This window comes from Cornus florida, unplaced genomic scaffold (assembly GCF_030987335.1).
Source record: "Cornus florida cultivar Cherokee Brave unplaced genomic scaffold, ASM3098733v1 CherokeeBrave_3.0.0_Hap2_Chr07, whole genome shotgun sequence".
NCBI classification, from domain to species: domain Eukaryota; kingdom Viridiplantae; phylum Streptophyta; class Magnoliopsida; order Cornales; family Cornaceae; genus Cornus; species Cornus florida.
Genome location: NW_026775577.1, coordinates 85,326,419 through 85,352,955, shown reverse-complemented (window position 1 = coordinate 85,352,955; position 26,537 = coordinate 85,326,419). Strand labels below are relative to the sequence as shown.

General features: G+C 41.5%; 1 protein-coding gene across 1 annotated transcript in view; it reads right to left on the bottom strand.

The window, feature by feature from the left end:
• Positions 1 to 462: 462 nt before the first annotated feature.
• The window catches only part of LOC132267381 (CBS domain-containing protein CBSCBSPB3), a 48,649-nt gene continuing 22,574 nt past the window's right edge, over positions 463 to 26,537 (bottom strand). The window contains exons 12-14 of the mRNA XM_059768549.1: positions 11,699 to 11,781; positions 11,510 to 11,599; positions 463 to 1,086 (exon numbers count right to left, since the gene is read on the bottom strand). Coding sequence (XP_059624532.1) covers positions 910 to 1,086; positions 11,510 to 11,599; positions 11,699 to 11,781 — 350 coding nt within the window. The 3' untranslated portion in view covers positions 463 to 909. The remainder of the gene's footprint in view (positions 1,087 to 11,509; positions 11,600 to 11,698; positions 11,782 to 26,537) is intronic.

Here is a 26,537-nt window from a genome sequence, read left to right as displayed (position 1 = left end):
GAATGATCTCACTTGGAATGAGAAGAGAGAAGAAATGGAACTTGGAAGAGAGTGAGTTGAAGGTCGTTGAACCAGGAAGGGAGAAAACGTTATAAGGTTTATGAATATATAAAATAAAACTCAAGCGCCTGAGTTAAATTTTAGAGTGCAAATAGTAACTCCCACTCCCAAATAATATTTGCTTATTCAAGATTGCCTATAAATAGCACACATAATATTTAAATGACCACCTATACATCAGTATCTTGTGAAAATATTATTTTTTTTAAAAAAAAATTGAAATTATTTTACTTTCCAACGTCAATAACCCCCTACCTTGAGCAATCTGTCAAGTTGCTTTCATATGAAAAAAGACACAATCTAATGCTTAGATGCCCGAAATTGAGTTTTACTATTAAGTTAAAAAACACAATGGCAAATGGTAAGTGGAAATTTGGATCAGGCCTAACTGCTCTGAGAGAGTGATTCTTCATGTACAATAATATTAAATTTAAAAGAAAAATGAACCCAATTCACATTAACCATCCTTCGCTTGTATTATATTAGGAAGTTACATGCTTAAGAAACAGCGGGTGAAGCATCGAGGTTTCATACCCACCCACCACTGGCCATGTAGAATACTTGTTCCGGGCTTTATACCTCAGCAGCAACATAGACAACAACAGATCTTCCCAACGATAACAATATCACTTGTTTTGCTCACCCTCTTTACATCAGTCTCTAAACAACTCCATCTTAATTACCTAACTAAAAGCTATCTTTTTTTTTTTCATTTTTCATTTTTTTTTTTTTTTTTTGAGGCTCTCCTCAAACAAAATAATCAGGCTACAATTTAAATATAATCAGCTTTATAAGCCCCTACTTTTCTTTTCTTTTTTCCTTTTTTTCTATGTAAGAATGAACAGAATGTCACAGGTTGGAGCGCTTTAAGTAGACCAACACACCAATACCTGTAGCAACAATTGCACCGGCACAAATCCCAGAGGTGAGAGAGATCCATCCAGTGTTTGTGGTAGTGGTTGTAGCTAACTGTGGCATTGTTCTTTGTAGGGGTGAATCAGCATAGTCCAGATGCAATCTTAAAACCTGAAGAACGGTGCCAAATTTAAAACAAACCATTAATTCCCACACAAAACACATGTTAAATACAATAGCCTTTTACAGTAGAATATCGTACTAACGATGTTAAATACAATAGCTTTTTACAGTTGAATATAGTACTAATGTAACACAAGAATGCTGTAGTATGAAATCATTACAAATTAAAACAAGGAAATGAAAATTCATTTCTTTATAAAATAATAATAATAATAACAATAAGAATACAACTGGGAAAAAATAAAAAATAAAAATAAAAAAAGAATTACAACCATATAGATCATATATGCAATTAGAAAATACAAATGCAACCCCACGACAATGAATAAACAACAATAACAAACAAAACCTTTTCACCAACTACTTGGAGACATCTACATAAATTATATTTTTCCATTCTGCTCTATCTGAGGACATAATCTCGATGTACCATATCATTACAACTACTAACTTTAGTATTTCCCTTTTCCTAGTGGTGCTACTTCAACCTCTAACAAATGTGTTTACTTTTAATTTTATCCTTTCATATCCTATCGCACATCCATCTCAACATTCTAATTTTTGCCACATTTTACGCATATGTCGTTTCCTAGCTACCTAACATTCTATCCTGTAAAGTACAACTCATCAAACTCTCTTAACCCTCCTTTATTTGGGATTGGAGCCGGCTGTGTTAAAGATAATGCACTAAACATGACATGGGCATAATCCTCTACAATGGATAATAACCAAATTTCATCCATGTTAATTAAGTAAACAATGGGATAATCATGCCACATCAAATAAGAGAGTTACAATTCTTCATACATGGTGCAAAACCTAAAAATATAACACACGCCATGCTAGTGTTATTAGAGTGATGAAAGCCATCATTTCAAGCATACCATTCAGATGATCCAAGTATATGAATCAATTTTGAATTCACTGAAGTATCTTTCAAATTGAACTCCATAAAATGTTATGAAACAACAAAGATTCATCACGAAGGCTTTTCCTAGCTATTCGAAGTTGCCTACATGAATCCTCTTTTGATTATAAGGCCATAATCTCAATCAAATTGCATACTGTCATATCTCTCCCTACTGTCTCTGTCCATATTATTTTCTATCTTACTCTTTGGCATAACAATCAAGGTATACAACATCAATTTTCCACACTAGTAGAGTTCTTCATTTTCACTGCACATAGCTAGACCATCTTAACTGAACCTCTCATTTTATATCCAAAGGTTGCTACTTCAACCATCTCCCTTCATTTCTAGGGTGAATTGCACTAAACGCCCCTTGACTTTCACCGTTTGGCAAAAAAAAAAAAAGGATAATATTTGCATCCTGCGCAGGGAGGATGAAGTTCAGCCTCCCTGCTGACGTGGCCCTCTAATATTCAGACATCTGTCGAAAATTAAAAAATAATAAACAATGGGTAATGCCCATTTGTGCAGGTTAAACCTGATTCTCCATCACTCTCCTCTCTCTCTCTCTCTCTCTCTCTCTCTCTCTCTCCCCGTCAGGTACTGGTTAAACCCGCTTCTCTTCACTCTCTTTCTCTCTGTCTCTTTCTCAGAAGACCCAATTTTTCACGCCTCCCACCGCCATCATCCTCAACTCTCTTAGCCTTTTCCTGGAACACCTTCAGCTTGTGTCCGGCGGCAAAGGCGGAGGCGGTTCTATCGTGTGCCTTTACAGACTCTCCTGCTAATCCTAAACTCCCCAAAAAAGGTCTACCTTCTTTCTTTGATAAGACGCTTTTATGGATGATTTTATACAGGTTCTTTGAATTTGTGAGTTAAGAGGCTGAGTTTGGCAAAATCAATTTTGGGTTTGTGTTTAGCCCTACTCTGAATCTGGGATTTTTGGAGCTACAAAGTGGCGGTTGTCGTCGGCACCGAAGGAGGTGAGTTTGATGAGATGTCGAACTTGGTAGTGAGTGAGTGAAGGGAGAGAGTTTGGATCGGGTCTTCAAATGCGAGAATTGCTTCATCTATTGATAAATTTGATGATATCGGAGGTGGAGAAACCGACCCAAATCTGATTTCGGCCCCAAATTTTGTTCTCAACCATGGCCGCCATTATACATACATACATATATATACCTTACAATAGAGAGAGAAAGAGATTGTGAGTGAAAGAATTTTAGTGAGGGACAAAGATGTATGCCTACTGTTTAGCTTCAATTTACTCATTAATGGACACACCATCACCATCTGTTTTGCTCTGGTTATAATATGAATTGGGCTGACTTTTTACATCATACTAGTTATATTAGAGACTGTGGTTGGTGTAGAGGCAAGCATTCATGTGTGGTAGCCATGAGCAGGAGTGTGGCAGCGGCGACAGATCCGTCGTTGGCGACAGCAGCTTGTGCATGCCGGCGATTGACAGAACAGCGGGCAAGATGGGCTATGGATGAACTTCGGCAGTGCAAGGATGGGGGCGAGACGGCGATGACGAGCTTTAGCAGCGGTGGGAGACGGGCTGTGGAGAGGACTCAGCCGCGATGGAGTGGTTCGCGGCGTGATGGCAGTGGCGAGCTTGCCTTCGGATGATGGTGGTGGCAGCAAAGCGACCAATATTGGTGGTGGTAGTGGAGTTATCATTGGTGGTGTCCATTTGAGCCCATTTGATTTTGAGGGCGGCGGAGGGGGGAGGATTTGACGGTGGTGGTGTGGTGGTTGAGAGAGATGAGTTATAAGAGAGAGAGAGAGACTGATTTAGAACGGGTTTGACCCGCACAAATGGATATTACCCATGTTTTTATTATTTTTTATTTCTGGACACTTATCAACATGGAGGGATGCCACATCATCGGGGAGAATGAAGCTCATCCTCCCTGCGCAGGCTGCAGACCACTGCGCTGACTCAATCTCTTCATTCATGGCAGCAGACCACTGTGCTGACTCTCCACCTGTGATGGCCTCATGATAAGTACACGGCTCATCAATATCTACTACTACGCTAAGTGCATAAGCAACTGAATCAGCATGTGAAAACATATACCTCTTAGGTGGCCGGATATCCCTCCTAGGCCTGTCTCTAGCCACACTATACTGTTGCAACTGTGCATCTCCCTTAGCTCGAAACTGCACCTGCTTGTGAGTTGACCGAACAGCATTATCCTCTAACTAAACCTCTACATGTTCCACTTGCTCAATGACACCCTAAGCTCTCCCTGAATCAACTACCTCCTTAGGCAGAGTAAGCATCACACACTCATGAAAGGTCAAATCATTGCTAACAAGTATCTTCCTTTCAAAAGCCTCTGCGCACCATAATCTATATCCCTTGACCACGGGCTGATAACCAAGAAATATGCATTTCTTAGGTTCAAGCTTCCTCTCATTCACATAAGCATACGTTGAACACCCAAATATTCTCAGAGTACTATAACTAGCAAGAGAACCAGACCATACCTCCTCTAAAGTCTTACAATCAATGGAGACCGGTTCACTAAGCAACTAGCTGTAGAAACAGCTTCAGCCCAGAACACTTTGTCTAACCCTGCATTAGACAACATACAGCGTGCCCTCTCTAATAGCGTTTTGTTCATCCGTTCTTCAACTCCATTCTGCTGCAGAGTCTTCCTCACTGTGTGGTGTCTCACCATCCCGTAAGTCTTGCAGAACTCATTAAATTCTCCATCACAAAATTCCAAGCCATTGTCTATCCTCAAGCGCTTGACCTATTTTCATGTTTGCTTCTCAATCAAGGTCTTCCACTACTTGAATGTAACAAAAGCCTCTTGTGCTTCAGAATATAAACCGAAACTTTCCAAGAAAAGTCATAATCAGCGTCATCATATATCTACCACCACCATGTGAAGTAACCTGAAAGGGACCCCAAAGATTAGAATGAATATAATCCACCATACCCTTGGTCCTGTAAATTCCCGTATTGAACTTCACTCTGCACTGCTTCCCAAAGACACAATGCTCACAGAATTCCAGCCTCCCAATTTACAAGCAAACCCTGGTTACTCAGAACATCCATCCCCCTCTCACTAATATGCCCAAGCTGCATATGCCACAATCTGGTAGTATCTGAATCTGGATCCGAGGACAATACAACAACTGAACCCGTGATTGTGCTACCCTGCAAAACATATAAACCAAGCTTCTTCAGTCCCTTCATCACCACAAGAGCACCCTTTGAAACCTGAATGGCTCCACCTCCAGCCTTAGAAGTGCACCCGATGGAATCCAATTCCAGCGTACCCAAGGAAATCAGATTCTTTCTCAATTATGGTATATGCCTGACATCAATGTCCTCACTATGTCGTCATACATCTTGATTCGAACTGTACCGATACCTACAACCTTGCACGCCGCATCATTCCCTATCAGAACTTCACCTCTTCCATGACAAAGCAGTTCTACCATACATTTATCATACGAGGGTGGTAGAGAACACAACAGAATAATAGCCTGATCTTCATCCTCTATCTTGATGTCAATATTATTCAACTCCATGATGATACTATTTACCTCGTCAAGATAGTGTTTCAGAGACGAACCTTCGTGCATCTGAAGAGTGAACAACCGCTTCTTTAGATACAAGCGATTCGCAAGATATTTCGTCATATACCGGGACTTCAACTTCTGCCACAACCCATCCGCCGTAGTATCTCCAACAACTTCTCACAGAACCTCGTTACTCGAGCACAACAAAATCGTACTGTGTGCTTTCTCCATAACCTCATCTTTGTCCTTGATATTTTCTGGTCGTGCATCCTTCCCCTTCAGCACCTTGGATAACCCTTGTTGAACCAACAAAGCCTGCATCCTAACCCGCCATAGGTTGAAATCGTTTCTGCCATTAAACTTCTCGATTTCCAGAAACTTACGACATCCCTGCTTCGAATTGAAAGCTATGATACCTGTTTGTTATGACAAGCGCAACGAAGCCAAGATAAAGCCAAGAATCACGACAGAAAAGTCAACACACCAAACAAAGAACACAAAGATTTATACGTGGGTCGGTAACAGCCTACGTCCACGGTTGGGATCTGGCGAAAGTTTTCACTATATGTAAAATCGGAGAATACAAGTTTTAGCCCCTCACTCTGTTTCTGTACGAATTTTAGAATCTTTCTCTTACACAACTCTAAACCTTAAGCGCCCTTATATATTTGGGCTACAATAGACTAATTAGGGTCCACGAGCAAAAAAAGGGTCAAGACAGGCCCACACAAAGCTCATCCAACGGGTTGCGACCCGGCACCAAATTTAGGCCACAACATCACAGCTATTAGTAGTACAAGTAGTATAATTTTAGTTTGCTTATTTGTTTATTTAGTATTAGATTGATCATGCCTTAATTTTGCTAAGGAAATCAAAGTAAGATTCATGTCAAAATTAATTTATGGAGGACACACAATTTCTAGGTTGGATATAAGGCATCCATGTAAAGTCTAACATTTTCTTAGTAAATTTTGTTTATTTATTTTTTAGTTAGTAGTACATTCAATGACCATTTCACACACACATACACTAAATTCATACAAATATGCTCATTGAAATGTGATATGTGTGAAGATTAGCTCTTTGTAAGTTGAATGGGGAGTCAGTGGATCACCTGTTGCTGCATTGTCCTGTGGCTCATGATTGTTGGAGTGTCATTTTTGATTTGTTTGGTATTCATTGGGTTATGCCTCGGACATCTCGGGAATTGCTGGATATTTGGAGGGGCCAATGGGTGGGGGCTCAGGCGAGAGTCTTCTGGAGGGTAACCCCCTTTTGTGTTTGGTGGAGCATTTGGAAAGAGCGGAATAGAAGATCTTTTGATGGGAAGGAGTCCTCCATTAGGATGTTGAAATTCTCTATTATTTGTACTCTTTTTTGTTGAGGTTGGGGGAGAGATTTTTCCTCCATTGAGGATATTGTGGACTTTTTGGGCTCCTTGAGATCATAGTTTCAGTTTTTTGTATAGCTTAGGACGCGTTCCCCTTTTGAACGCCTTCGAATACATTTTACTTATCAAAAAAAAAAAAAAAACTTAAGAGATTAAGGATGTGTTCTTAGTGTATATATATATAATATTAATTACACCGACACAGTGACACCCACGAGGTTAGATTTTATTACAGAAAGATTCTAAGTTTGAAAATACATAAAGAAACATTCCCTGTTGGAGGTGTCAAAGCGATGTCTGATTTTGGTGCAAAATGTCACTTTTGGCCTGTTATTTATAATGCTTTTTTTTTAATCCAAATTATCTTACAACCAAAACTACTAAAATGCCCATAGACACCCTCTCTTTGTCACTCCTATTCCTCAACCACCACCCTCTCTCTCTCACAGTCCTCTCTTTGTGAAGTTGTGGACTTGAATATATTTTTCAATCTGTTTTTCTCTTGCGGATCATGGATCCAATTCTACAATTATCGTGTACCCAATATATAAGGGGGCGTTTAGGGTTTGGGGTGTGTCACGAGAGAATATTAAAAACCGCCGGAAGGAGAAAGAGAGAGAGAAAGCTAGGTTTCAAGGCCTAAAACTTGTAATTTACTGATTTTTGCATAGTAAAATCTTTCATTGGATCTTCACCATAGACGTAGGTTTACGTTGAACCACATAAATCAATGTTCGTTGTGTGGCGTGTTTATCACCATGGACGAAGGCTTACGCCGAACCACGTAAATCTGTGTTCATTGTGTGGCGTGTTTATTTTTTTGTCATGATTCTTGATTTGTTCTTAGTTCACGGCGTTTTTCATAATAGACACCCACTCTGTCACCCTTAATCCTCAACCACCGCCCTCTCTCTCTCTCTCCCTCATCCATTGCCGCTCTCTTTGCCCCCTCCTCCACCTGTTCTAGCACAAACCTCAATACAAGTATACAACCACCACCAATTCCTTCACTCTCTCCACCAGCCATAGGACACCCCTTCTATCACTCCACCAGCAACCATTGCAACCCCCATCACGCACGCCTCCCAAATCCTTCCCCCCCGCGGGCGGCCCCTCTCTCTCTCTCTCCACCCAACATCGCCTATCCCTTCCATCTCTCCACCCAATATTGCAACCTCCACCACCACCCCCACCCACAAACGCCACCCCTTCTCTCTCTCTCTCTCTCTCTCTCTCTCTCCATGCACACCCTCCCACCCCTACCGTCTCTCCACTTACCATTGCAACCTCCACAAGGAGAATCTTTTAATCTTGCATTGTTGGTAGGTCACAGATAGAATCTTTTAAGATCTCTGGCAGGAACAGGATTGGAAAGCTATGAACTAAAAGGGAAAACCTAGGCGATCCATTACTATCTTGCACGACCAACAACATCAACAGTAACTGACATCTATGATTTTTGTGGCAGCAGCAGCAGCACCATTATTTGATGAACCATAATTACAGCAGCTTTCCAATAGAGATAGTTGTTGCCATACATTTGCATCAACATACAGTTGTTTTTAGCTAAGCAGTAAATTATGACTTCCGTTGCTTTGAAAGCGGCTTCACTTTGGTTTGCTACGTTTGTTTGCGGTTTGGTCCTATACATTTATTTGCAAAATGTTTTCCAATCTGCTGCGCCTTGTGTGCCAGGGAGATGCACTCTGTAGCATATAATAAGTTTGTAAATATTTTAGTTTAAAGGCAAATGTGGTTGTAAGATTAGTGAAAATTAAGTATAAGTTTTTACCGCTGACAATATAATGGTCGTAATCCATATCAAATCATCACTAAAATTAAATAAAATTAATGGAAAATCATTTTTATAACCCCAATTTTATGGGATTTGGGGATTAAATATATGTATCACATTTTAGTGAGAGTCACGAGTTGCTATTACAAAATTTGTGTATTAGAAAGTGTTTAAAAGGGGAACGCATCCTAGACTAAACACAAAGGAGGAAACAGAAGAAAAGATCATATGGACCCAAGGAACCCAAAAAATCAACATACTCCTAAAGATGTACAATTTCTCCCCATCACCCAACTAAAAAGAGAGCTAAAAATTTCAAAGCCCTCATGGGATTCCTCCCCATCTAAATATCTTCAATTCCGCTCCTGCCAAATGCATTTAAAACCCAAATTTATGGAATTTGGGAATTATAGGAAGGGTTTCGAAAAAATCAATATTTTACCATCATTACTATTACATACGTCATTATACCCTGCGGTCTTTACATGACAAAAGTTATAATTAACGCGGCTAGAATTTCTTTAATTTGGGGTATTATGGTAATCATATATCTTATAGGGCTGTAAATGAACCAAACGTTCAACGAACAGCTCAGGCTCAATTCGATAAGAGCTCGGCTCGCATTCGTTTATTTGATCAAAGAACCAAGCTCAAACAAGATTTCCAAGCTTGTTTAGTAAACGAGACAATCTCAGACAACCCCGAGCGTGGCTCATTAGTTCGTGAACATGTTTATGAACAAAGCCTGTTAATGAGCCTGTGAACATGGCCATATATAAATTATTTATATCTTGTACCTTTAAGAAGTCGGCCCAATTTTCTTTTTAGCCCAAAAATATGTAGTCAACTTATATACAAGACCCGCTTTAGTTAAAATTCACTTAAGAAAACAACATCTGTAACCTTTTTTTTTTCTTAGTAACTTTATAAGTTTGGGCTCATACATTTTCTTTTTAATTTAACAGTTTTAGCCCATCCAAACCAAATCCATATACATGCAACCAACCATTTTAAAAATAAAATACATCAAGCCCAAACAAATTAAAAAGTTTATGCATAAGCCCATATCTGAAGCCCATCTATATAAACACATCACATCAACCCTAAATTCCTGATCGCATCATCACTCTGAAATCTGAACCTTAAAAACCTCCACACCCTCCCCCAAAGCACCTCACGATCACAGCAGTGTCAGCCCAAAGCAGCTGACTATCACAGTAACGGCAAAAGCCCCGAAGCAATCAACGGTAACAGCAAAAGGCCCAAGCCAAAACATCATTTTTCTCATCTACTGGTGTTTCTCTCTCTCTCTCTCTACCGGTCTCACTCTTCTGTTCTCTTAATATTGGCATGAATGATTGAAATCGGGAGTGTGAAAGTTTGAAAATGAAACGAAGATTGGTATGAAAGTTAAGATCGGTGTGTGTATATATATACACATATAGATTCATATATATATATATAGATGGGATTTAATTTTTTGTTTGTATTACTTAATGAGCAGCCGAGCGGAGCTCGAGCTTGTTCGAGCACTACCGAGCCAAGCTCAATCATGGGCAGCCAAGGCTCAATCGAGCTAGAGCATCCCTTTATCTGAGCCAAGCCGAGCCTGAACACTCCAAAGCTTGGCTCAGCTCATTTACAGCCCTATATCTCAGGAGTATTTTAGCAATTTTATCTTTCATTTTGTCTCCAGCTCAGTAACTTGTTTGATTATGGTTATATTGAGCAATTTGCTGTTTTAATTAGTAGCTCCTTAATTAGTTTAAAACATCCTTTATCTACTAAGTTGAATGGAGTAGCTTCTAAGCCTTGTCAACTACATTTCTATATAAGCAAGTCTCTTATAGAGACAACTAAACTAGCACCAATCAAGAAAATTGCTCTGCAGATCGTCACCAAATCCCCCCACCCCCAACGTTCAGAAACTCCTGCAGTTTGTATCCTTAAATTCCATGAAGGTAGCTTTATAGCACAACCAATGTAAGTCAGTTCAGTGCAATGATAAAAGAAAGAACTATGTGGGTGACAATCAGAGAACAACCATTTCATACAAATGATGCAAATGGTTATCTACGTACCTAATGTGCCCTCCCGGCCCTGCATTGTCAAGACCAATACCTTTATTAGCCTTCTTATAGGAACTAACTTGTGATTACACAAAATGTCAAACCACTCATAATCAGACCCCATCAAATATGCACAAAGCACTACTTGTTTACAGTCCAAAAATAATGATGGTCTGCAAGATTTAAAATTTTCCCTCACTTCCCTCTGATGGCCATATTATAGGAACTAACTTATGATTACTCAAAATGTCAAATCACTAATACTCAGACCCCATCAAATATGCACAAAGCTCAACTTGTTAACATTCCTAAGATAATGATGCTCTGCAAGATTTTAAATTTTCCCTCCCTCCCCTTCCTCCTTCAACCAGCTACTAATTCATTTAGAGATATTCCCTAAGAAATCATGAAGCTTGTGAAGTATGATAGTTATAACTAAACTCAACACCACAAAACCTTTTCCCAACTACTTGGGTTAAGCTACATGAATCCTATTTTCCATTATATTCTAAGGGCGTGGCCTCATTCAAACCATGTTTTATTATATGAAGTATGACACCTGAAAGGAGAATAAAAATAATTCAACAGATTGACAAGCGTTGAGTTCTGAGAAATGACGTAACCAAGTGTAATAAAACAATGCCCGCAAAGCAAAAGGCATTGCTGTAATAAAACAAAGCCAACAAAGCAAAAGGCATTACCTTCAGCCCCACAGATCTGGCATGGCTAACAGCACCAATGAGATCAGCATCAGTTGTTAACAGAACATGATCACCTTCATCATCTTCATACTACAGTAAGGAGGAAGAGTGAGTGTGAGAGAGAGAGAGAGATCAAGAAGACTTCAAGACAGAAAATATATCAAAATCATTATATATTGAAACACTCACCAAAAGTTGAGGGCGGTCTTGATAATTATCAACACCTACCCTTTGCATAATAGCAGATACAAGCTCACTTAAATTCTCCAAGCCTGAAGAAAGTTTTAAGGAAAAAAAAAAAAAAAAAAGAAGATGAACACTTGTTTTTGGTAACACTTGGATACCATTAAAAGTAATATTGCTTGAGAGAGAATCAGAAAGGAGCTAATGCTGTACAAATTTGCTTTCAAAATAAAAAATTACTTCTAATTATGAGCCTATTATAAGCAACAAACCATTGACATCAGTACCGTATCATATACATTTACGGCTGTAAATGAACCAAGTGTTCAACAAACAGCTCGAGCTCGGTTAGTGTTCATTTGTTTAATAAATGAACCAATCTCAAACAGAATTTTCAAGCTCGATTAATAAACGAGCCAATCTCAAACAACCCTCTGCTCAGCTCATTTGTTCGAGAACAAAGCTGGTGAAGGTGTTCGCGAACACATGTAATTATATACATAATTATATACACACACATTAATATATAGCTAATACTGATAAGTATATATACCTAAAAGTGAGAAGCGAACATCCATGGCCCATTTAAAAATAAAATAACTTAGCCAACATAGGGCCATAAATAATAAAACCATGAGCCCATATATATATATAAATAAGCACTAACCTAATCTAACCCCATCTTTTTGTATTTTCCTTTCAATCGCCGCTCAACGGCCACTGCGTCTCTCTCTCATCTAACCTATCTCCTTCTATTTCTCCTTCAATTGCGTATCTCTCTTTCACACACTCTGTAATCAAGACTGAAGAGGACTTTCTCACACACACACACTGACACACATGCACTGCTGTAATCAACACCCTAGTAGATGGAGAGCATTACAGAGCATCTGAAGATCTGAGAGAAGATTGAACTGAAGATATGTAATGAATCTGTAATTTTATATATATAATTTTTGGGAGATCTCTCAGTAAAATACATCTATGTAATATGTTTGTATATATATATATATGTAACGTGTGGGTATACATCTATGTAACGTGTGGGTAACTGGGACTCAGTGGTTGATAGATTTGAGAAGAGGCTGTCAGGTTGGAAGAAGCAGTATTTGTCTAAAGGTGGGAGGGTCACTTTGATGAAAAGCACTCTCTCGAGTCTTCGTACTTATTTCCTATCAATCTTCCCAATTCCTTGTAGTGCGGCTGAGAGAATTGAGAGATTACAACAGAATTTTCTATGTGGAGGTAAGGGGGAAGATTTCAAGTTTCATTTGGTTAGATTGGAGCGTGTCTGCACTCCGATCTAGAAGGGGGATTTGGGTATTAGAAGATTGGTGCCATGCAATAGGGCCTTATTGGGGAAATGGCTTTGGAGAATTGGGATTGAGGCATAGATTACGGCGGAGGGTGGTTGTGAGCAAAAATATGGGGAGTTGAGAGGGTGCTGGTGTTCTTCAGAGGTGAGACTACCAAATGGAGTTGGGGCATGGAAATTTATTCAGAAGAAATGGGATGATTTCCCTAAACATATCAGGTTTCGTGTTCAGGATGGCAGGAGAATCCGCCTCGGGGAGGACATTTGGTGTGGTGATCGTTCTCTTGCGCACACTTTCCCTAGACTTATTCAGATTGCTTCTAATCGTCAAGCTATGGTGGTCGACTGCTATCGCCTCTGACACTTAGGTGTGGCTTCCTTCTTGTCGGGGTGCTTTGATGTCAGATCTCTTTATAGGTGTCTTTTAGATACTCCGACTCCTCCCATTCCGTGGAGGGCTATTTGGTGTTCGAAGGCTCCGCTCAAAGTGGCATTTTTGCATGGACATCCATCTTAGGGAAGATTTTGACTCAATACAACCTAAGGAAAAGGAAACATATTGTGGTTAACTGGTGCTTTATGTGTAAGAATGAAGAGGAAACAGTTGATCACCTTCTTTTGCATTGCCTAGTGGCACGAGATTGTTGGATGTTGATGCTGGGGTTGTTCAGGTATCAGTGGGTTATGCCGAGGTCTCCCAATGCTTTACTGAGGCTTGAAAAGGCTGTACAGTGGGAGTTCAAGTCGGGTTTCTGGAGAGTTACACCTTTATGCGTTTGGTGGTGCATTTGGCTTGAGAGAAATAGGAGAACTTTTGAAGGAATGGAAAATCCTATTGGGTCTTTGAAATTCTCCATTATTAGCACCCTTTTTTGTTGGGTTATAGCGAGAAATTGTAAATCCATAGATGAGTTTGATGATCTTTTGGGTTCTTTGAGGGTTTAGAGGCCCTCTGTTCTTTTGTAGCTCGTTTGGGATGTGTTCCCCTTTTGAATGCTATTTAATACATATCAAAAAAAATTGATTGTTGTGTGATATATGTAAACTTGTAATATATATATATATATATATTGTGTGATATATGCCGTTGACTATTGCATTTGTTAACGAGCTTCGAGCTTGGCTCGAATTTTTCGTCAACATTTTCAAGCCGAGCTCGAGCACTGAAATTAAAGCTCCTAGAGCTCGAGCCGAGCTCAAACACCATGGTACGCAGCCGAGCCAAGCTCGACCAGCCTACTTCTCGGCCCGGCCCGGCCAGGCCCGGCCCGACTCGTTTACAGCCCTATATACATTAGGATAGCACCAACACCAACACCAATACTACCACCAAAGCAACAGGTCTAATACCGTGGGTACATAGTCTTCGCGATCACAAGGCATCCAAAATTCCAAATGACCTTATGTGGTTCCCATGGAGGTAGAGCCTAGGGGACTGACACATAACTCATTATGTTAGTTTGTCGGATCCTAGAGGCGATAGGCCTTAAGGCTATTCATTGAGGAATTGTTGAGGAAGTTGAGGAACGCCCATTCTGGAGGACTATTCATTGATTGGATCCAAAGAGCGTATGGAGGTTCATAGTTCCTCAATATACCCATGTCCTCCACAGACAATGTAATACCTTAAATATATATATATATATATATATATATATATATCTATGTTTGAACTTGGAAAGACATATAATAGAGAAAAGAGATGGTGTCTTAAATTTCAAATTTCAAAAGGAGTCCTTAAGTAATTCAACTATCAGATATATCTCTCCCTATACTATTATTGTATTACGAAAATACAGTACTTACTAAAAAGAGACAAAGAAAATAATAATAATACAGACTTTATGTAGAAAACCTCTGCAGAAGGCAGAAGAAGAGGCCGTGATGGAGGAATTCCATAGAGAGGGAAACTACGTACTCAAGAATTTAAGACAAGTTGATCTATCATAAAAAAATTTATATATTTGAGACTTTTCTATTAAATCTTCAATATTATATTTAGGGAATTCTTTATTTCATATTGAAATGTTGATAATGTTGAAGAGAGACTAATTTGTTGTTGAGAAAAGTATATAAATTTTGTACATACATCATGTCATATACACACACACACACACACACGAATTGGACAATAGGTGCGCTAGTATATAATATCTTTACACAAAAGAGAGTTGGACATTATTTCAGCAAATATGTGTGTGTGTGTGTATACACACTTGGATATTTAAATCCATGAAAGCTTGTAAATATATATATATATATATATATGCACTTATATTACACATATCTAGTAAGATTGGGTTGCAATGGGTTCTTCGACAAAGAGCGTACACTGGACTTGAAGGAATAGTGCGTAATTGTTAGCCTTGGTTTGCGAATGGATTTCATAAATGTCATATATATTCACTGTTTGTTACACTTTTGGATCCCCATCATCGTGGTATGTTTATAATATATATATATATATATATAAAATTTGATACGAAAGTTTCATTGAAAAGAAATCAAAAGGGGAGTGCGGCCCGAGAACAAAAGCTAGACCAAGAGGTCTACTATACAATCAAGGAAATTACAAAAGATGCTATATTCCCCATTGAATTACAATTACAACCCCGAATATGAAAAATAATGAATAAAGAATGGAGAACTTGAGCACCCAAGTCAGGACCTGAACTCCATCCAAGGACCACCTGTTCTACTCACAACCCCCACCATATCCTAAGGGGTGCCACCCTCCAAGCATCTCCAACTTGCCTCGCCATTGCACACCCTCTCCAAGCTTCAAGCATGCTCAATAGAGACTCCTGCATGTCCCACAACCTAAGAAACACGAAAAAGGAAGAAGAGACCTAAAAAGAATTTTGGTGTGAAAAGAAATAAAAGAAGTATCTAGGGTTTGTGAAGAAGAAGAAGAAAGAAAGAGAAGGAAGAGGGAGAGAGAATCCACGGGCAGCGAAGCTTGGTCGGTGGGAGAACAAGAAAAAGTCGAAGTTGATCGTGCAAGAGTATGAACCATTGAACTAAAATATAGGGTAAATTACACTGACCTACACTAAGGTTTGGGCAAATAGACAGTTCATCGTTTATTACTTTGACCTCCCCTAAACCCATTGACCGATGAATACAACCCCCCTCCCCCCCCCCCCCCCCCCCCCCCCCAAAAAAACCACTTCTTGATGATACGACACAGCCAAAACCTCACGAATATCTCGCAGCTCCAAATCCTGGAACAGTCTCACAAACTGAATATCCCAAAACAACTGACCACTATCAAAGCGATAACAATTGGCCACCATCTCCTCCTTGTCCATAGCTCATGGTGTGTAGCTTTAGTAAATCTAGAAATGTAAATGAGGATGTGTAAATTGAGAACCAAGAGGTACCAAAAAGTGAACATTTCATTATTTATTTTAGGCTCAATTATTCATAATAAAGAAGAAATTGGAGATGATGTTAATCACTGAATCTATGAAATATGGGTTAAATGGAGGAGCGCATCTAGAATATTGTGTCATCAGCATATCCTGTTAAGAATGAAAATGTTGTTCAATAGAAGAACAGTTATCAGACCAACTGTACTTTATGGAATGCGAGAGATGGGTGTTGTTGACCCGACCATCACCATTCTTGAACTTTTTTAACTTTTTTCCTTTTCTTTTTTTTTTTTTTTACTCCCTCCGTCCCAAAATACATGACCGATTTGGAACGGAGATCATGTATTTTGTGAGTCACAGTTCCCAAAGCGGTCATGTATTTTGGGACGGAGGAAGTACTATTATTTGGAACACCCACACCCCTACAATGGAAAAGCAATACCTCCTCATAATAAGGACAAAACAAGCATTCTCTCGTGATAATAAATCAAAGTACATATTAAAAAATCAGATATTTCATATTCTCATGTGATTACTTCTTTTTTTTTTTGATAAGTAGAGATTGAATAAAGAAGCGTTCAAAGGGGGAACACATCCCTCAAAAAATACACAAGGCCTAATAGGGGCTCTAAACTCTTAGAGAGTCCAAAAAATCAACTATCTCCTCCATGGCTTTACAATATCTCCCTATAACCAAACATAAAAGAGTGCTAGTAATAGAGAATTTGAACTCCCCATAGGAGTCTCTTTTCTTTCTAAGGACCTCTTATTTCTTTCAATCCATAAACACCACCATATACAAAGAGGCGTAACCCTCCAATAATCACGGACTTGGGCCCCCCCTCTATACAACCTCGCCAAGCCTCAATAAAATTTCTGGGGGATCTGGGCATAACCCACCGAACCCCAAACAAACTCAACAATAAGACCCAGCAATCCCGAGCCACGGGGCAAGGCAGAAGAAGGTGATTAATCGTTTCCCCATATCTCCTACACATGTAACACCAATTGACCACTACCTGTCTTCTCCTTAAGTTGTCCTCGGTTAAAATCTTCCCTAACACTGAAGTCCACGCAAAAAAGCCACTTTGAGAGGGGCCTTGGATCTCCAAATAGCATTCCATGGGAAAGACTCCCCATGGGCTTCCGTAATGCACCTGTAGAAAGACTGAACACCAAAACAACCCTGGGAAGAAGGAACCCACACCCATGAGTCAGAAACATCGTCCGCCCGTAAACTCCTGTCTGTACACCATTTCCAAAAGACCAATGGCATCCTCGATCTCCCAATCCTGAAAGTGCCTCAAGAAATGAATGTCCCAAACAGTTCTCCCACTATTAAGACAATAGCAGTCAGTCACAAAAGCATGTCTGTCCATAGCAATCCTAACAAACGTGGGAAAAGTGATAGCCAAAGAGTGATCGCCACACCAAATATCCTCCCAAAAGGGGATCCTCCTCCCATCCCCCACTCGAAATCTAATGTGTTTTGAGAATTCATCCCACCCTTTCTAGATGGACTTCCAAACCCCAACACCGTAAGGGATACTCACCTCCCTGGAACACCAACCACCTCTCTCCTCCCCATATCTGCTCGCAACCACCATTCTCCAAAGTCTATGCCTCTCCACCCCAAATCTCCACAGCCACTTGCCCAAACGGACCTTATTAAAAAGGTACCAATCTTCTAATACCCAGACCACCAAAATGAATTGGCCTGCAAACCTGATCCCATCAAACCAAATGAAACTTGAACTTGTCCTCAATCCCACCCCAAAGGAAATTACGTTGCAACCTCTCAATCCTCTCGGCCACAGAAAGAGGAATCTGAAAAAGATAAAAAATAAAAATAAAAAATAGATTGGAAGACTCGACAAAGTACTCTTCATCAAAGTGACTCTCTCACCGTTTGAAAGATACTGCATCTTCCACCCAGCCAACTCCACTCAAACCTTTCCACAACAGGTCCCAACATCCCACTCACATCAATTGCGCCCCAAGCGGCAACCCCAAATAAGATATAGGAAACGAGCCAATGTTGCAAGCAAGAGTGGAGATCTATAGAACCTCCCCAAAGGGAACCAAGAAACCCACGTTCACCTTTAAGCCAGAAATGACTTGAAACTATGTCAAAAGACAACTCAAGTACCTCATCTGAGACTCATCCGCATCACAAAAAACCAAAGTGACATTTGCAAACATCAAATGGGATATCTCTAACTGACTAGAAACGTCTCTGCCCATCCAAAAACCTCCCAAGAAGCCCAAATCCACAACCCTACTCAGCAATCTGTTGAGGGCCTCCATCACAATGAGGAGCAAAAATGGAGAAAGTGAATCCCCCTATCTCAAACCCCTCGAACTACTAAAGAATCCCATCGGAGAGCCGTTCACAAGGACTGAGAAACGAACACTAGAGATACAAAACTCGATCCATCTCCTCCATCTCTCACCAAATCCCATTCTCTCCAATAAATAGAGAATGAAGCTCCAACTAACATAATTGTAAGCCTTCTCAATGTCCAGTTTGCATAAAACGCCTAGGATCCCACTGCACAGTCAAGAATCCACACACTCACCAGCAATTGGAACGAAATCTAAAATTTGACGGCCTCCAAACAAAAGCATTCTGAGAATCCGAAATAACCCCATCCTAGACATCCCTCAACCTCAACGCAAGGACCTCCTGTGACAATGACACCCTTCAGATGTTTTCTTTTTTTCTTTCTTAAATTTTAAAAATTATGCCATGAGAGATTTCGAGGGTGCGAAGAGGATGTGGCGAGACTCCCTAGTCCGGCTCTTAATGGTGAGATCAAGAGTATGGTTACAAGCAAAGGGCATGTGTTAAGGGTGGTGGACAGCCACAACACAGCAATTTGAGAGGCAATGCTAAAATCTTGTTGGTTGGAAGATTTGATAGAGACGGGAAGTCTACGAAGGATCGAGGAATGGGCTTCGAAGACATGGAAGGTTTCATGTGGAGTTAGGGTTTCTTTCTTGCCAGATGGTCTGTTCTTATTCAGATTTCTATCGGAGAATGAAGCACAGAGGGTGCTGAAATCTGGAAAGAAGGTTTGGGGGTAAGCAAATTTATTCACTGATATTTGGTATATCAGAGTTGGATGCTCGGGCCTGAGGAAAGACAGCAAAACAAAGAAGAACATTCTTTACCGTCTTCCTTTAGAGATGCAATTGGTGACTTGTGCGGAGGTTTTAGAGATGTTGAGGCGTCCGAGATGGATGATGCTGATAGGGTAGACCTTATTGTTGCCGATAGTGGGTGATTCCGTCGTTCGTCATCATGGAAGATAAATGGGTGGCTTTCAAGATCATGGTGATGGAACAAATTGAGCCTTCAATTGTGATAAAGCCTGATTCTCTGATTGAAAGGGACGAAAGCAAGCTGATCTCTGAAGAGGATTGGTTGAGGCGCAACGATCGTGAAGAAGGCACAATTCAAGTTTACAAAAGAAGAGTTTCCCTAGGGACGACCACATTTCCACACACGGGAGGAGCGTGTTGGAAGAAATCATAAAGGGGAGACATGCGTCAAGCATCCGGATTTCCCATTCTAAATGACCCGGAAAAGAGGAAAGTGGTGAAGCTTGCGATTCGGGGGGGGGGCGGGGGGCTGGCATGTGGTGTGGCTTCAAGAGACGAAGGTTTATTTGATGTCTACGAGGGTGGTCAGGAGTCTTTGGGGAGGGAGATTTGTGGACTGGGTGGTGTTGAATGCTTTGGGTTCTTCGGGAGGTATTCTCTTGATGTGGGACAAGAGATGGGTGTCCAAGCTTGAGATGTGGATAGGGAGATTTTCTGTGTCTTGTAAATTTGCCACTTTAGTTTTCAATGTGTCTTTTTTGGCTTCTATGGTCCTGATGAGGATGGAGAGCATTAGTTGTTGTGGGAGGAGTTTGGCTCTGTTCAAAGAAGATGGTCTCTTCCTTGGTGTATTGGTGGGGATTTCATAGTAATTTTCGGTCTCCGACTGGAAGGTCTACAGAAGGTAGATGGACCATGGCAATGGAGCAATTTTTAGACTTTATTAATGATTCCCACTTGCTTGATTTACCATTAGAGGGAGCGTCTTTTACGTGGTCCAGTGGCAGAATTTCACCTACCTCGTCTCGTCTTGATAGATTCCTCTTATCTGGAGCTTGGGAGGAGAGATTCCTGGATGTGGCTCAGGTGGTGCTGGCTAGACCCACATCAGATCATATTCCGATTATGTTGGATTGTGATGGGTTGCAGAGGAGTTCTCCTTTTCGATTTTGGAACATGTGGCTCAGGGCTGAGGGTTTTAAGGAAAGTGTGTCCTCTTGGTGGTAGAGTTATGGGGTGAGTGGCAATTCGAGCTTTACTCTTGCGGGGAAGTTGCGACTTCAAAAGGAAGACATTAAGAGATAGAACAAGGAAGTTTTTGAGAATTTGGTTTGAGAATTTTGAGTGGAGGAAGAACATAGCTCTAACGGAGATTGTTGAGATTGACAAGTTAGAGGGATTTAGGGGACTTTGAGGAGGTGTTGAGTCATAGGAGGGAGGATTGTAAGGCAGAGATTGTCAAGATCGCTATTTCAAAGGAGATTTCGTGGAGACAGAAGTCTCGAGCTTTATGGCTCAAGAGGGCGACAAAAATACCAAGTTTTTTCATAGGCTTGTGAATGCTCATTAGAGGGGCAATCATACAGGGAGGATCAGGGTGGATGGGGAGGTGTTGGCCAAGGAGGAGGAGGTGTGTGGGGGAATTGCATCTTTTTTTCAGAAGAAGCTCACAGACGTAGCGGAAGTAGTTAAATTATTCACTAGGAACAAAAAGTACTTTGAATCCACGAAGTAGGGTAACTTTGAATCCACAAAGTTGAATATGAATTGCAAAGCAATTTGAAATATAATTAATCAAAGGTTAAATTATGCTCTTGCAAGACATGAATATTTATAATAGAGAAAACCCAAGGAACTAAAACACAAGGAAACTAATCCTAGAAATAAGCCTAAAAATAAATTCTCTCTAAATAGATCTGATGCTGCCTCAGTCCGATCAGCGAGCTTGGGTAGATTGGAGAAAGATGGAGGGCAGCCAGGTCAGGGATGAAGTGTTTTGTACGCGCGTGGGGAACGGGAGATTTGGAGGCGTGCACGTGTACAGGATAGGGGTTTGAAGATTATGGATAAGGTGGCTGAAGGGGATGGGCCGAGGGAACGTGGGCCGCTTAATGGGCCGCGTAATAGGTCAGCTGGGTCGGTATGTTCAGATGCACAAGCCTAATGATGGATTTGGGCCTAATAATTTGGTCCAGCAGAAGAGTGATAGAGCTGTGAATTGAGTTTGTCCATTAGAGTATTGGGTTTGGGTTCAAAGGAAGAGGGGGGGAGATCCAGAGGGGATGGTTTGGACCAAGCCCAGGTGGGGAGTTCTGCAGAGGTGTGGTTAACAGACACTGGACATGATCGGATAAAGAGAACTGGGTTAGAGCCAGCTCTTATGGCAGTCGCAAGGGGAGAAGATTTCGTTATGAGAGTTGTTGTGTGCAGAAGGTTTCTCAGTCTCTGCCATTAACTTCTTTTGAGGATGGCGAACCCACAGTTAGAGATGGAACGCGTTAGTCACGAAAGGAGAAACAAAAATGGGTCTGCCCAAGCCAACTTGGTATTTTTGTTTTCCCTAAATCTCAGAGCTTTCTGTCTACTCCTTCTTCTTCTACTCCTCCTTGTGGGGCTTTGAGGAGGAAATGGGGGTGGAGGTTGACCGGAAGTCGAAGAGAAACGGGGTGTTGTCGCCTGTGGTGGAAGTGGATTCGGAGGGGATGGGGTTGGATGCAGAAATAGAGGATGAGGTGGAACAGCTGAGGAATCATACGCTGGATATTTTGATGAGTTGTTCTCCTAAATTAAGAGAGAATGTATCAGTGATGGCAGCACCGATAGGTCTGGACAGAGTTACGGTGTGTGTGGGACATGACTCAAAGTTTCAGTTGAGTCAAAAGGCTGCGGGAGTATTGGTGAAGAAATTGAGAATGTATAATGGGTTGAAGGGACTGAACCGTGTGCTGGATTTTGGCACAGATACAGTAGGGGAGGATTATGAAGGGGTTTTTGGCTCACCTTTGGCTTTCAATGGGCCTGAGGATTCATTTGATGATGGTGGTGACAGATTGGGGGGAAGGGGTAGTGATAGGAATGTTATGGAGATGGCTCCATGGGAGGATTCTCCCTGCTAGAGATGCAACCGTTATGTGTTCTAAGGCCGGACGGGGGGAGGGAGTTCTCTACAGCAGGTTGTGAAGACAGAGGGGTGAGCAGTATTTTGGGACGATCTTGTCAGCCAAATGAGGAGCAGGCTCATTTGGTGATGCATTCAATTGTGGAGGGATAGAATGGGGAGGATGCTGGGAGTATGTCCAGAACAGGTAGAAAGAAGAAGTTGTTATCCCCGTGGAGAGGGGGAACGGAGATCGGAGGCCTAATTTCTTATATTAATTATGAAGGGAAGAATGGGATGGTGAGGGAGAGGAGCAGTGAGAGGGGAAGAGGGAGAAGGAGAGGGGACGGGTCATCTACTGGTTTTTAATGAAGTGTCGCATCATTTCGTGGAATGTCCGAGGGCTTAATAATTCGGACAAAAGAAAGGTGGTACGATTGGCAATGAGGAAGTGGGGTGTTCATGTGGTATGCTTACAGGAGATGAAGATGGCATCTATTTCGGATATGATGGTTAGAAGTTTGTGGGGTGGGAGGTTTATTGAATGGGAGGCGTTTGATGTTGTTGGGACATCTGGGCGTATTTTGGTGATGTGCGATAAGAGATGGGTGTCAAAAGCGGATGTGTGGTGAGGGAAATTTTCCATATCTTGCAATTTTGTTATGGAAGAGGATGGGTTTCAGTGGATGTTCTCGGGTGTGTATGGTCCAGTGGATGATGAGGGAGAGGTATCTTTTATGGGATGAAATGGGATCTGTTAGGGATCAGTGGAGTCTTCCATGGTGTGTAGGGGGAGACTTTAATGTGGTTAGATCCCCTTTGTAGAGATCAACAGGAGGAAGATGGACTCAGGCTATGGTACAGTTTCAGAATTCATTGATGGCCAGCATCTTTCATGATTTGCCTTTGGAGGGTGCTTCTTTCACATGGGTTAATGGCAGAGAGTCTCCTACTCACTCATGCCTGGATAGGTTTCTTATTTCAAGAGATTGGGAGGAGAAGTTTCCGAATGCAACTCAGGCAGCCTTGGCTAGACCGACATCAGATCATATTCCTTTGGTGTTGGATTGTGGTGGGTTAAGGTCTAGAATGACTCCTTTTCGTTTTGAAAATATGTGGCTTAGGGCGGATGATTTCCAGGGGTGTCTGAGGTCTTGGTGGGAAGGGAGTATGGTGTCTGGGAACCAGAGTTTTATTCTTGCTAGAAATCTTGGGGTGCTGATAAATGAGATAAAAAGGTGGAATAAGGAGGTATTCGGGAATCTCGAGTGGAGGAAGAGTAGGGCTTTGGCGGAGATTGCAAAGATTGATTGTCGAGAAGGCATGGGTGGTATTGATGATGAGCAGAGAAGTAGGAGAGCGGTGTGCCAAGGTGAGATTGCTATGTCGGAGGAGATTTTGTGGCGACAGAAATCTAGAGCATTATGGCGTAAGGAGGGCGATAGGAACACTAAGTTTTTCCATAGGTTGGCCAATGCTCATAGGAGGGGCAATCACATAGCTTGCTGTGTATGGGGTGGTTTTAAGTAGGGAGGAAGATGTTTGTAGGGGGATTGCTCGATTCTATCAGAGGTTAGTTACGGAGCCTATGTCTACAAGACCCCGGCTGGATGGACTGAATTTTGATAGGATTTCTGAGGTGAACAAAAAGGGTTTGGAGATTCCATTTTCTGAGGAGGAAGTGCTGAAGGCGTTAAGAAATTGTAATGGGGATAAAGTTCCGGATCCGGATGGTTTCACTAAGAGGTTTTTGCTGGAGAGTTGGGATGTGGTCAGAGGTGAGGTGATGGGAACCTTTCATGCTTTTCATACTCAGGGGAGATTTGAGAAATCTTTGAATGCATCTTTTATAGCGCTTATGCCAAAGAAGTGAACCTGTAGATGTGAAGGACTTTAGACCTATTAGTTTGTTGGGATGCATTTATAAACTAATAGCCAAAGTTCTTTCGTTGAGGCTGAGGGGGGTTTTGGAGGAGGTTATTTCGGAATCTCATAATGCTTTCATAGGGGGGCGTCAGATTTTGGATTCTGTCCTTATTGCAAGGGAGTGTGTGGATGATAGATTGAGGAGTGGGGTTCCAAGGGTTTTGTGTAAGCTGGATGTGAAGAAAGCTTTCTTTTATACTTGATGGCAAGGATGGGTTTTGGGGAGAAATGGAGGAATTGGATTGAGTTCTGCATTTCTTCAACGAGATTCTCAATGTTAGTTAATGGGGTCCCGACTGGGATTTTTGGCAGTTCGCGAGGTTTGCGTCAGGGAGATCCATTATCCCCACTGTTGTTCATCATTGTGATGGAGGGGCTTAGTAGATTGATGGGGAGGGCTGTGGAGGTGGGTTTCATCAAGGGTTTTAGGGTGGGAAGGGATGTTATGCATCAACTGGAGATTTCTCGCTTCTTGTTTGCTAATGATACTCTTGCCTTTTGCGAGGCTAAGGTGTCTCAGATGAGATAATTGGGGTCGGTGTTGATTTGTTTTCAGGCAGTCTCGAGGTTAACAGTAAATGTGGGGAAGAGCGCTTTGATTCTAGTGGGTGAGGTTCCAAAGATTGAGGAATTAGCTTCTGTTCTTGGGTGTGGAGTTGGTTCTTTTCCGATCTCTTATCTGGGTTTGCCTTTGGGAGTTTCTTCGAGGACTGTAGGTGCTTGGGATCCGGACCTCTGGTGGTGGAGAGGAGGCTTACCGGGTGGAAGAAGCAATTTTTTATCAAAAGGGAGGGAGGGTTACCTTGTTGAAAAGCACTTTGTCGATCATTCCCACGTATTATTTATCCCTTTTCCAGATTCCGTCCTCGGTTGCTGCTTGTATTGAAAGATTCCGGAGGAACTTTTTATGGGGAGGGTTGGGGGATGAGTTTAAGTATCATCTGGTTCATTGGAAGCAGGTGCGTAAGATTGTTAAGTTTGGAGGAATTGGGATTAGGCGATTGTTGCCTTTTACGGGGCCTTGTTAGGTAAGTGGTTGTGGAGGTTTGGTATGGAGCGGGATAGATTGTGGAGGAAGGTGATATTGTGTCGTTTTAGGGAAGAGAGGAGGGGGTGTTGTTAGGCTGTGGTGTCTATGCCTGGAGGGGTAGGTGTTTGGAAAGACATTCGGGAGGGATGGAATGAGTTTTCTAAGTATATCGAATTCAGAGTTCATGATGGTAGGGAGATTCGGTTTTAAGAGGATGTGTGGTGTGGAGACCGCACGTTAGCATGTTCTTTCCCTGGACTGTTTAGGATTGCGGTGGATAGGCATGCCTCGGTGGCTGACTGCTTTCGTCTTGATAGCGGGAAACCGGTTTGGGATGTGCTGTTTCAGCGATCTTTTCAAGATTAGGAGATGAATGATGTGTTTGGTTTTTTAAAGTTGTTGTATAGCCAGGTGATCCGGGGAGGAGGTGGGGATTCTCTTGTTTGGATTTCATCTACTAGGGGAATGTTTAGTGTGAGATCTTTTTTCGGATGCCTGGTGGATTTGGATGGGATGGAATTCCCGTGGAAGGCTGTGTGTCGCACTAAGGCGTCATTGAAAGTGGCCTTTTTCGCTTGGACGGTTGTGTGGGGTAAAATTTTGACATTGGATAATTTGAGAAGGAGAAAGCTTATCACCTCGCTAAGGTGTCTCAGATGAGATACTTGAGGTTGGTGTTGATTTGTTTTCAGGCAGTCTCGAGGTTAAAAGTGAATGTGGGGAAGAGCGCTTTGATTCCAGTGGGTGAGGTTCCGGAGATTGAGGAATTAGCTTCTGTTCTTGGGTGTGGAGTTAGTTCTTTTCCAATTTCTTATCTGGCTTTGCCTTTGGGAGTTTCTTCGAGGACTGTAGGTGCTTGGGATCCAGACCTCCGGTGGTGGAGAGGGTGGAGAGGAGGCTTGCGGGGTGGAAGAAGCAATATTTATCAAAAGGTGGGGAGGGTTACCTTGTTGAAAAGCTCTTTGTCGAGCATTCCCACGTATTATTTATCCCTTTTC